At 48.4% G+C, this 12669-nt stretch overlaps 1 protein-coding gene across 1 annotated transcript; it reads right to left on the bottom strand.

Moving 5' to 3' along the window:
- Nucleotides 1-619: 619 nt before the first annotated feature.
- LOC135808199 (STE20-related kinase adapter protein alpha-like) lies at nt 620-12515 on the bottom strand. The gene is made up of 12 exons (XM_065321353.1): nt 12343-12515; nt 10875-10962; nt 10350-10471; nt 9864-9972; nt 7059-7182; nt 6258-6426; nt 5598-5702; nt 5044-5130; nt 4557-4594; nt 4191-4233; nt 3320-3404; nt 620-2277 (listed from the first exon to the last, which is right to left on the bottom strand). The coding sequence occupies exons 1-12, from the start codon at nt 12343-12345 to the stop codon at nt 2135-2137; spliced, it is 1116 nt and encodes a 371-aa protein (XP_065177425.1). The 5' UTR covers nt 12346-12515; the 3' UTR covers nt 620-2134.
- Nucleotides 12516-12669: the final 154 nt, after the last annotated feature.

Raw genomic sequence — 12669 nt, 5'->3', positions numbered from 1 at the left:
GCGCAAGCTGTGAGGGTGCTCAGCTGGAGAACTTTTCGAACCACGAAATCAAAATATTCGATGAGCTTCGACCAAACCAAGTTTGGTCCTTATGCTTCATGCTTTTGTTTGTTCCGTGTGACCAAGAGTACATAAACCGTTTATGTACTCTTGGTGTGACTAAAAACAACGTTGCGAACGTGGGTCCATTGGACGAACTTTACGTGTATCACCCACATTCCCGTATATCCGTTACGTGTGTTTGTAAACCTCCCCTATAGCTACTGTAGCTAGGTAACCATGGCAACTAACCATGGCACTTGCCAATACGACCGACATGGCAAGGCCGTCATCATGGTCATTGATAGGCTGTGACCTGTACCAGGGAGCCCTACCCATGCCATGCATACATGTATGTCTGTGTAGGGCTCCCGACCTACCCATGCATATGTCTGTGTAGGCTCGGCTAGCCGTGCATGCATATGGCTGTGTAGGCCTGGCTCCCTGACCTACCCATACATGTGTTTCTGCCTAGCTCCCGGACCTGTAGGCTGTACTGCGTTGGTCCAATGGGATTATGACACTCGGAAACCACATGCACGCTCTCGCAGACAGACACTCGACACGGAGCGAGCGGCAGTCCAGGATCGATCAGATTCTTTGTTTATTGGCCCTATATAATTATGACAAAGTAGAAGTAGATACATGTATAAATAATAATAGACTAACTTATCATAGTACAGCTATCACAAGCCCAGTGAGGTCAGCGGTTGATCTTGAACATGATGAATTACAACTCTTTACCAATGCATACACGACTACGTTGCAGCGACGACATACAAAGCTGTACACAAACTTAGCCAGTCTAAATAATGTACAAATGTGACGTTGGAATGCACGATTGAACTTCTCAACTTTGGCAGGTAGGTAGCGGCGACCAATTCTGAAGCAGAGAGGCGATAAGGATAATAGAGTATAATAGTGTTCTTGCCAGCAGAAAGAGCAGCAGGGGGTAGCGGAACGACAGCAGTAAAAGTTACAACAAACACAAGCATACACTTCTGCAGTCTATTCGACGGCGACAACCACAACGGACACAGCGACAAAAGAAGAAACAAGGTACAAATAAAGCACCTTGCAAAATACCGAATAAAAGCTAAGTTTTAGAGAGATAGAACCGGTACACTAATGGACTCCATTGAGAACATAAAAAAACAATCAAGATACAGCCAATCAACACGGGGAAGCTGAGAACAAGAACGCAAGTACTTTTTCAAGTAAGAGAAAGAGAGAGAGAGAGAGAGAGAGAGAGAGAGAGAGAGAGAGAGAGAGAGAGAGAGAGAGAGAGAGAGAGAGAGAGAGAGAGAGAGAGAGAGGTGAAATAAAACCGCTGCAGTTATCGAGAAGACATGCAGGGGGCCATAAGAGGATAAAGATGGCTAGAGCAGAGGTGCCTGTACAAATCCTACACTATGACAAGTAGTATTGGAATAGCGGGTGTTGCCGCGAGGGCCCCATCTCGTCTACTCTATCGTAGTGATAATTTAAAAACAAAACAAAAAACACGCCTGTGCATGTGTGTATATGTGCATGCACGTGGCGGCGAGGAGCTATATACTTCCTCTGGCTGATCGTGCGCATGTGGATCTCTCTTTCTATGCATATATGTAAGCACACACGTGTATCTATGTATATATGTGTGCGTGTAGGGGGTGTGCCGCAGTTCTTTGCATACTATCACTATTAATTTCATGTGAACTAGAGCACGGTAAAAGACGAGAGAGAAAGAAAGAGAGAGAGAGAGAGAGAGAGAGAGAGAGAGAGAGAGAGAGAGAGACAGACACGACAGATAGAGATATATAGAGAAAGAGGGAGACAGAGAGAGAGAGAGTGTGTGCGTGTGTGTGTGTGTGTGTATGTGTATGTATGCGTGTGTATGTATGTGTGTGTATGTGCATGTGTGTGTGCGCGCACGCGCGCGTGCGCAATCACAAAATAAGACCCAGCATTAACAAGACTAGAAGAGCCTATAGTGTTGGGTTGTCAGGGTGACGGCAGCGATACACGCGGTGAGTAGCACACAGACCACGCATGCCACGCATACCCGTGCCTGCAGACAGACAGACACACGCACACGTAGGCACACACACACACATCATGTTTCCTGCACTGTTGCTGCAGCTTCTGCTGTTGCTGCAGCGGCCGCCATTGGTGGGTTCGTGTCAAAGTCCCAGAACGGTTCAGGCGGGTCGTTGTAGTCCAGAAGCGAGTCTAGAGGTAAAGGACCTTCATCACCAGCTGCACAAACAACAACAACAACATACAAATCAGGGTCAGCCAGTCACTAAACCAGTCAACCAACTGACAAACCTGCCACCGAGGAGCAGTTGTCAACAGCAATAGAAAAACACACACACACACACACCTGTCCTGTCCTGTAGAGCCACTACCACTAGGGCCGCGTGGGCACCGGAGGGGCAGCAGAGAGAGAGAGAGAGAGAGAGAAATAGCATGCCACCTGATGGCGCTCCAGATGCGAGACTAGTCGGAACCGGCGAGAGCAGATACAGATATGTGGGAACTTGTCCCGTTCTCTAGCCGTTGGACGGTGGCAGTGCATTGAACAGCGATGGCGGTTGCGTCCTTGGGTTGAGCGGAAACAACGATTGCAGATGTCACAGTGAGCATTGCAGCAACTCCGAGCGGTAGTGTCATCGGTGGCAACAGCAGCTGGTGCGGTCGGTGCTAGGCATGAGGTAGAAGCGGAGCAACGATGCACAGCCAAGCCACCGCGGCTCCGGAACCAATGATGACATCGAGGGCACTGACACGCACCTCTCTGCTCCGAAACCGGCTTCACACACACACACACACACACACACACACACACACACACACACACACACACACACACACACACACACACACACACTCTCTCAGACTCAGACATGCCCATCGCGGGAGCGATGATAGCGAACAGCTATGTTTTAGACATAGCAACTTGTGCTGGGATTACACCATCCAACAGCTTGCAAGGCTGATGAATTGACCGCCACTATTTTTAGCCTGGTATCCACCACACAGCTGTTTGAAGTGACTTTTTCTGGCCAGTGAATCCCTATTTTTCATTTTTCCATTTTTTTTCTTTTTTTTTCTTTTCTTTTTCTACACACACACCACACCACACACACACACACACACACACACACACACACACACACACACACACACACACACACACACACACTTTCCACCGCTAACACAGCAGCAGTCACGGCGGTGGTCTAAAGCAGCGAAGCTGCACAGCGTGTACTAGAACGATGGCGACGGCGGCACTTACAGATCTCCTGGTTCTCTGGGTTGAGTGGATAGACGGGATAAATGAGCTGTGGAACCATCCACACTCCACAATCTTTCCGTTTAATCTGCACGCAAGCAAGAGCAACGCAGATACAAACACAGTACTTGGGATTTGCAAGCAGAGCCCACAGCCAGTAGCCACGGCAGAAAGATACTACACGACAAGGGTGTGAACTCGACGAGGCAGCAGCATGCCTCCAAACCTACCTTCTTCACATTGTCACAGAGGGAAAGATTTAAAAAATGAATGAATTCATTGAATTGAGATCGTTGATAGCATTTGCACAGTACAGTAGCATTGTACAGACATTGGCCAACACCATGTCAGTGGCAGCAGCAGCAGCAGAGTAGGGGCCGAGGCACAAGTAAGATACATGCGGTTGCTGTGCATGCAGTTGCTGTGCATGCAGTTGCTGCAGAAGAATGACAGGGCAGCAGGTGAACATGTACGGCCACTACCAAGCAAACACTGCGGCGGCATGATCAACGAAGTGGAACGAGCTCACTCTCCACTTGATTCAATCCATAGACAGTAGCATTGTGTATGGCAACACCCCATTGAGCTCCAGTCTCCAATCTTCAACAGAGGTAATGATCGTGACAACAATGTGGTATATTCCACTGAGTCAAGAGCAGCAAGGGAAACATTTGCTTCTGCCATTGCTGTTACGGGTGTGTGTGTGTGTGTGTGTCTGTGTGTGTGCGTGTGTGTGTGCGCGTGTGTGCACGTGTGTGCATGACATGATGTATGGTATGGTTCTTTACTTCATGAAGTGAGCAGGCAATGATGCCTTCACACCAGGCAAACGTTAGTTTTCACGGATGTAGGCAATGACTAGGCATACACTGACCTGCTTAAAGAAAGGATGAAGTAGCAACCGTGTAGCACTCGGCCTGAAGAAGCACAAATCAAAAATAAAGACACGTCAACATTACCACCTACCACCTCACAGTAATACCGTGTCAGGGCGTGTACAGCAGGTGTTGGCAGAACCAAACACACACACACACACATACAGACACACACCCACACACCCACACATGCAAACACACACATGCACACACAGACACACAATCATGTGCATACAGCCACCCTGGCCACCCCCCACAAGGGTCTCAGCCAGCATGTGCACATTGTCACTAAATGCAAGCCTTCTCCTACGCCCGGCACTATTCTATCAATGAGGTTGGATTTCTGTGTCCAGTAGCGTACTCACCGCTTGCCAGGATCTCTGTCTAAACAGGAATTCACAAACTGTGCAGCCAGGGAAACAAGAGAACAAACAATACACGACAGCAACACATACACTGTGTTTGCATGGACGCAAGAAAGCCAGGAACTAAGAATTGTCCCAAGTGAAGATGCTGTAACTACCAACACCAGCTACAGCAAGCTAAGTCTATATCGACGGCCATGTCTCTAGTATTGTCTACACGCACTAGAATAGAATTGCTCATCAGCAACACACCACACCACAACACCTCAACACCACAGCACCACACCACCACAACACCATGCCAACAGCAGGCATTGCCAGTGGCAAAGTACACGCCAAGCCAGTAAACTGCACACGCATGCCACACATGGGCCATGGCATGGAGCAGTAGAAAAACATCCGAGTGGAGTTAGTATTTATCTGTAGCGAAGTGAAAGGCCAGCTCACTGGCAGTCACTGCAGCTGTGCAGCAAGTACAGGTACTCACCGAGTGGAAATGCGCTGAGAACCTCTTAGGGCCTGTCGGTGGCTCAACCAGAGTAGGTGGATCAGAGGTCAACTTCAGAAGCAGCATCTGCCAGTCAGTAACAGCAACGACGCCGCCGACGATAACAACAACAACAACAACACCAACAACAACAACAACACCAACAACAAAATTAATATTATCTCTTATTGGCGATGGTGCCATCGTGACAATAAAGAATTCAACAACAACACACGTCTACGTACATGTCTGTGTAGATACACACAGCCAAATGTAGAGTTGACCCATGGCACAGAGACCTGAGCTTTGTCCAGGGTACAGGGACCAATCAATATCCAACTTGAAATCACACAGAAACAACCAAAGAGAATGCTGACCCTGTCACTCTCTCCATACACGCATGCATGCACGAGCACCCCCCCCCCCCCCTCAAACACACACACACACAGCCACATGGACCCCCTGACACAGCATACATGTACACGCAGCCATCCCACTTGTTGCCCAGTGCACACAACTGGTGGTGTGTGAACACGTCTTCAGTAATCACTGACCTGGGTGGTAGTCATGTCTGCAAATGGCGTGACTCCGTGAGCTAGCTCCACGGCGCATACACCTATGCTATAAATATCAGATTTATAATCATAGCCAGCTAGATTCTGTACACAGGTAGAAAAGCAGAGACCAGAAAAAAAAGGTTTCAGATTCAGCTACTCAAGTACTAGTATGAGTATACACGGTGTAGAATCATCCACATATTATGTATTTTGACACTGCGACACATACACACCTGCACCTCCCTCTTCCCACCAACACACACACACACGGCACACACACACACACAGCACACACACACACACACACACACACACACACACACACCTCAGACATGCCCATCGCGGAAGCGATGATAGCGAACAGCTATGTTAGACATAGCAACTTGTGCTGGGATTACACCATTCAACATCTTGCACACACACACACACACACACACACACACACACACACACACACACACACACACACACACACACACACACACACACACACACACACACACTAGCATGCCGACACAAACAGGCGCAGGGCTTAGTGTGACCAATGCCTGGTGTAAAGACTGCACCCCCACACTACACCTCCCCACTGCAGCAGGGCACAAACAGCAGATTATTACAGGCTGCACTGTCCACTGCCCACTGCCTGCGTGTACTTACTTGCTCTAAGACTTCCGGTGCCAGCCAGGGGAAAGTGGTGACGGGACTGTCAAAGAGAAATTCTTTTTTGTGCTGCACACCATGGTGGTACTGGTCTAGCATACACCGTTGACCTCCAAGACGACTGTGGCCATCCAGACCAACGAGAAGGTGACGCAATGTCACACCACTGTACCAGCAACAGAAGCAACAAACACAACAAATGCAGCCACGGCAGCAGCAGCAACAGCCGCAACAACAACACCATACACATGCAAGAACACACGCACACACCCACCACACACATGCACACAGTCGCCAAAAATAAACATCACAGCTATCAACAAACACGGACACACAAAGAATCCATGCAAGCACCGTCGTGGACATGGAAATCCGGTCGATTGACACGGGGCCGGCGCCCTCAGTGCGTACAGAACGCTGCGTTGGAGTGCACATGTTGATCGTATGGGTAATCACGGCTGCATGGCCAGCGCCCTGGGCCGCTCGACGATCGGCCGGATTTTCATGTCCATGATAGTACATCCAAGAATACATGCAAGTACATGCAAGAATACATACAAGTACATGCAAGAATACATACAAGTACATGCAAGAATACATGCAAGTACATCCAAGAATACATGCAAGTACATGCAAGAATACATGAATACTAGTTCTACTTTTGAAGTATAACTAACACCAAAAAACAAGCCCTCGAAAATGTTTTCTGGAGCCACTCCACGCATTCCTCCCTGCAAATACTAGTAGTTGAAGGCCATAGCGCCAGAGAAGGTCTTAGATGAAGCGCCCCCAACGTACCGGTGTATGTATCCCATTCGGTGTAAGTAGGCCAGTGCTTGCAGTGTGTCATACAGGATAAAGGCAATGACCAGCTCGGAGAGACCAAATGGAAAGCCCGCGCTGATGATGTCGGAACACGAGCCTGCAGAGCAGAAAGATCAGCAGCAGCGGACACATCAACAAACAAATCTCTGCGAGCACAACTTAACTTAACTAAATGGTAGACGTGTGTTAAAAGCAATGGGCCGTACTACTTCAAGTATACCCACTTCCAACAGTTGAAAACTCACTACCACGGCACTATACATGTACATGCGCCCGACCATAGCAATAATTATATGTACAGTCAACTTCGCTAATAACGACTGCGGATATAACGACAATTCGCGAATAACGACCGAATTTCCATGCCCAGAGCAAAGTCCCATCTAACTGTATACATTTAACTTCGGATATAACGACTATCTGAATAACGACAATTCGCGTATAGCGACATGCTTTTAGTGCCCCGAGGTCATATTCACTGCTTGAATAACGACTTTCTGGGCTTTTGACAGCTATTTCAAGTACCTGTCAGTCAAGTACATGTACATGTACCTGTCATGCACCAGAACCTATGGCGATGGATATTATTAAACACATGCAAGAAAAATGCAGCCAAGGTTAAGGGGGGGGGGGGGGGGGAGGGGCTTTTTCTTCCTTTTTTATGTTGGCTTCAAAATTGTTGGATTTACCAGCACACCTATACGGTATTACTGTACAATCATGTACATGTAGTTGTACATGATGCAGTACAGTAATACCGTAAAGTAGCGCCAGAGCGCCCCACCATCTCGTCCTTTCGTGGTCGTCTTGTGGAGGTGGTTCCTGTCTGTAGGTCATACGACACGGACCTTGTACACATATTGCAGTCAATCCGTATCCAGTTTACAGTCAGACCTCGCTTATCCGGTCCTCGTTTATCCGGATCCCTCGCCATCCGGAAGAAAATCGCTGGTTACCGATGTGCAGCATATGTTATGCATACAACATAACCGGACCCCGCGATCCGCATACCGGTGCATGATTTTGTGTACAAACTGGTTGAAATGTGTACAAAAAGCTTCGTCGTATCCGGTTGCATGTGCCTTGCAGAAGCTAGAATCAGGGAGTTGTACAGGCAAATGAGGTCCTTGACCTGCTGGGTGCATGTGAACAGCACTCAGTTGCATGCACTTGTCATTTTTCTCGCTTGTTTTAGATACTGTGCACGCTAGTTGTACTGCATAGGACCCGTCTACATGTATGTACGATGTCATTGCTTTTGATATGCCACATGCATATACAGTATGTGTGTTCAGTTATCCGGTTCCCTCGCCTATCCGGATATTTTTGTGGAAAACAGATGTGTGCGGTTAAGCGAGGTCTGACTGTACTTTCAAGCGGATGCGAGCTCCACACAAAACATGACAAGCGTGACCTTAGTACACGAAGGTTCTCACACCGTACAAACTTAGTAGCATTCTGCCATACGAGTGTCTTCCCTTGGCTGTAAAATCAAGGTGGGGCGCTCTCGCGAGACGGGGCGCTCTGGCGGTACTTTACGGTAATCATACATGTACATGTCTCTGGCCCTGTAGATGGCTCAAAAAGGCATATTTTTCAATTGATTTCCCTTGCATATTGAATTTTTAGTTCCTTTCAACTGCAATATGAAAATAAAGTACACATTGACATAGAGCAAGAAAAGAGCTTGATTTTGATATGCATGTCATACTATACAAAATATGGGTTCACATACATTCAAATGGGACTTCGGTTATAAGGATACTTCGCGAATAAGGACACTTTTCTGATGCCCCGCCGAATGTCGTTATTGGCGAAGTTGACTGTACAGTGAATCCTGTCCAAGAAGACTGATCAAGGGATCTTCAAAATGTGGTCTCTGTTACCAGGTGGTCTCCTGATCCAGGGTCATTTGACTGGAAATAGCATCCCTTGATCCTGGTTTCAGTGGTCTTCTAGGACAGGTGGTCTTCTAGGACAGGTGGTCTTCTAGGACAGGTGGTCTTCTAGGACAGGTGGTCTTCTAGGACAGGTGGTCTTCTAGGACAGGTGGTCTTCTAGTACAGGTGGTCTTCTAGGACAGGTGGTCTTCTAGGACAGGTGGTCTTCTAGGACAGGTGGTCTTCTAGGACAGGTGGTCTTCTAGGACAGGTGGTCTTCTAGTACAGGTGGTCTTCTAGTACAGGTGGTCTTCTAGTACAGGTGGTCTTCTAGGACAGGTGGTCTTCTAGTACAGGTGGTCTTCTAGTACAGGTGGTCTTCTAGTACAGGTGGTCTTCTAGTACAGGTGGTCGCCTTGACAGGTTTACTGTATACCTGTACCGTACGAAGTTTATACACTGTACCCCCACAACAGGTTTGTACATACTACTGCATTAAACTCCTTCAATACTGCCACTGCGCTTACATGTACATACAGTGGTGCAGTGATCCAAATAGTATGTTAATTCTACTGTGCGTGCAGCATTGCGTGAGTGAAGACTACTGACAAGAGTACATAACCCCCCAGAGTGTGCAACGCCTGATCCAGCTCTGCATAGGGTCTTGGTCGAGCGGAATCGGATCTTTGCGTCATAATACCGTACACATCTGAGGGGAACCCGGGGAGTCGCGGGTACTCTTGGATCAAAAACAATGGTGCCCTGCCTCGAGACCGGCCTTGCGCTGGTGTGAAGTGTACGCATGACATCAGAAGATCCGATTCCGCTCGACCAAGACCCTACACAGAGCTGGATCGGCGTTGCACACTCTGGGGGGTTATGTACTCTTGCTACTGACCATAGTGCATGAGCTGGCCAACAGTCCACACCTCCATGCCAGCAACAAAGCTAGCTAGAAACGGACTGACATTGCTGTGCTGCAGCCAGTGGCTCGATTGGGCTTCCCACTGTAACAAACACACACACACACACACACACACACACACACACGCACACACACACACACACACACGCACGCACACACACACACACACACACACACACACGCACAGAAGATGCATAGAGGTCGCAAATAAGCACAGGTTGCACACGAGCATGGCCCTGCATAACAGCCTGTTTCAAACAACAGCACACACCTGACTTAGTCTTGACAAGCATACTTCGAAGTAGAAATACTGGGCTTGAAATACAAGCCTGATTCAAATGAAAGCCTAGCTCCCACCGCAGCTTGCAGAAGAATAAGGCTGGTTTTATACGCGACTACCGTGTGTGCAGTGCATGGCGTGTGTATCACAGATGCAAGTTAGAATAAATGTCGTCTTACCGCCAGCTGCTGCAGCTCATCGTCCGTCAGCAAGTCGGCGTTGCAGCGGCGTATTACTACAGTCTGGTCGGACAGAACGTGGCGAGCCAGATAGATGACGGTGGTGTGGCGAAATGCACTGCCTGCACGCACACAGAGAAACAGGCACACACGTGTACGTACATGCACACACCGTGAGAACCCGAGTATGCGTACATTTCAGAGAAACACAAGTGTGCAAACATAGGCACACGCCGTGCCAAAAATAAGCCATCATGGTCTACTTCTGCGTCATGCTAGTCCATGACCAAGTCAAGTCTTGTGGCAAAGATAGAGCAGGCTGAAATCTACATGCCATCATTGATAGAGAATAGCCAGTATCACAAAACAGCACTATAACACACCAGGTGGAGTGGTCCTGCACTTTATGACAACATATCACCGAGTTGATAATGCTCATCGGAGAGTAATCCAGGCACAAGAAAAGCCTGATGTTGAACGTACATGAACAGTGAAATAGTCGGAGGTATATCGCAGACACCTTACCAATAGCACAGATCAATTCAAAGTCCTCGGGTGCGAAGATTGGAAAGCCAGACGGGTACTGATCATCAGGCTCCGTTCCTGCTTCAGCCTGCCATCAACAAACAAACAAACACCCACATACATATACACACGTACACAAACACGTACACACACATGTACGTACACGCACACGCACACACACACACACACACACACACACACACACACACACACACACACATACATACATACACATACACACACGTATTGCAGACAAAGGCATCAAGGCCGAATATTCGACAGCAACTACAGATGACTGATACGGTGCAAGGAGGGCATACCGCACATACTAGCCAGGGGAAATCAAACTTCAAGAGTGCGTGTATGCATGTGGACACAGTGCTCCGCCAGCTCGTTGTCCTCGCAAAACAACTGGCTTGAGAAACTGTGAAATTTAGCAATTCCCAGTTACGGGCAGTTCTCGGTCCCAACCTGCCTGGAAAAGGGCAGTTCTCGGTCCAACCTGCCTGTGAAAGGGCAGTTCCGCTGTACAGCCATCAATAGCTCAAGACAAATCTCACACCAAGAGTAGTCTTTCAGTTCAGGTACGTGGTAAAGCTGAACTTCAACAGGCGTACATGTGTACTGGTGTGTGGTGAGTGGTGTGAATGGGAGCTACGATAAAGTGTGTTACGACAAACACTGTGTGCCCCTACATCTTAGCCAATACCTGTGCAAATATCCGTGCCACCAGCAGAGAGCACCGAATTCCATAAGTCGGACACCATACAGGCGAAAAGTGCACCGCAGTTTACACATACGACCAGATGCACACACACACACAAACACACACGTGGCCGCACACACACACACACACACGCGCGCGGCCACACACACACACACACACGCGGCCACACACACACACACACACACACGCACGCACACGCCACCACCACCACACACATGCTGGCTAGGAAGTGTAATGAGTTCATGTTGAACGGCATGAAGCAAGGTACGACTCAGTTAGAAATCACCACCATAGCCGTGTATATGCCGGTGCGTGTACTTTGACGCAGTGCAATGATCATCATGCCACTTCAATACATATACTATACTGCACAAATGCGCGCGCGCGCGCGCACACACACACACACACACACACACCATGTACCACACACACTCACACATATGCAAACACAGACACACAGGCAGATACAGACACACACGCAGACACAGACACACAGACACACACATATGCAAACACAGACACACGCAGATACAGACACACACACAAGCACACACACACCACACACACACACACGCGCGCGCGCGGTGTGCGTCAGCATACTGGGAAGCACGACCTAGTGCACTGTCAATAGTGTCTACTATAATTACCCAACTAAACACACTTATAATATCTGTTCGAAGCTTCATCGAGAGCTCCAGAAACAATTAAAAAAAAGCCAATTTCTTCAGCATCAGGACTTACCATAGCAGGCGAAGAACCAACAAAACTGCACCATAGACCCTACCCAGGGCTTTCCACCAGCTACGTTACGCCATTCGAAAAGAGAATGGGACGGCTGCCCTTATTGCACCGCTTTACACACCAATTTATGGTCCTGCTTGAAGATTTCTGTATGTGTGTGACCATAAATTTTATGACAGCACACTGAACAGTCCAGTCTGTTGCCAGTGTTGGAAATGGGAAATGAACTACGGCGGCGTCGACGGTACGAGATCTGTACGGGATACGATCTGGTCGAGCGAGCGGTCGTAGTCTACAGCGCGCCGCCGCGACAAACGCGGGCGAACA

This window comes from Sycon ciliatum, chromosome 2, assembly GCF_964019385.1.
Source record: "Sycon ciliatum chromosome 2, ocSycCili1.1, whole genome shotgun sequence".
NCBI lineage: Eukaryota > Metazoa > Porifera > Calcarea > Leucosolenida > Sycettidae > Sycon > Sycon ciliatum.
Note: the sequence above shows the minus strand (reverse complement) of the source record. Positions and strands in the feature narration are given on the sequence as shown.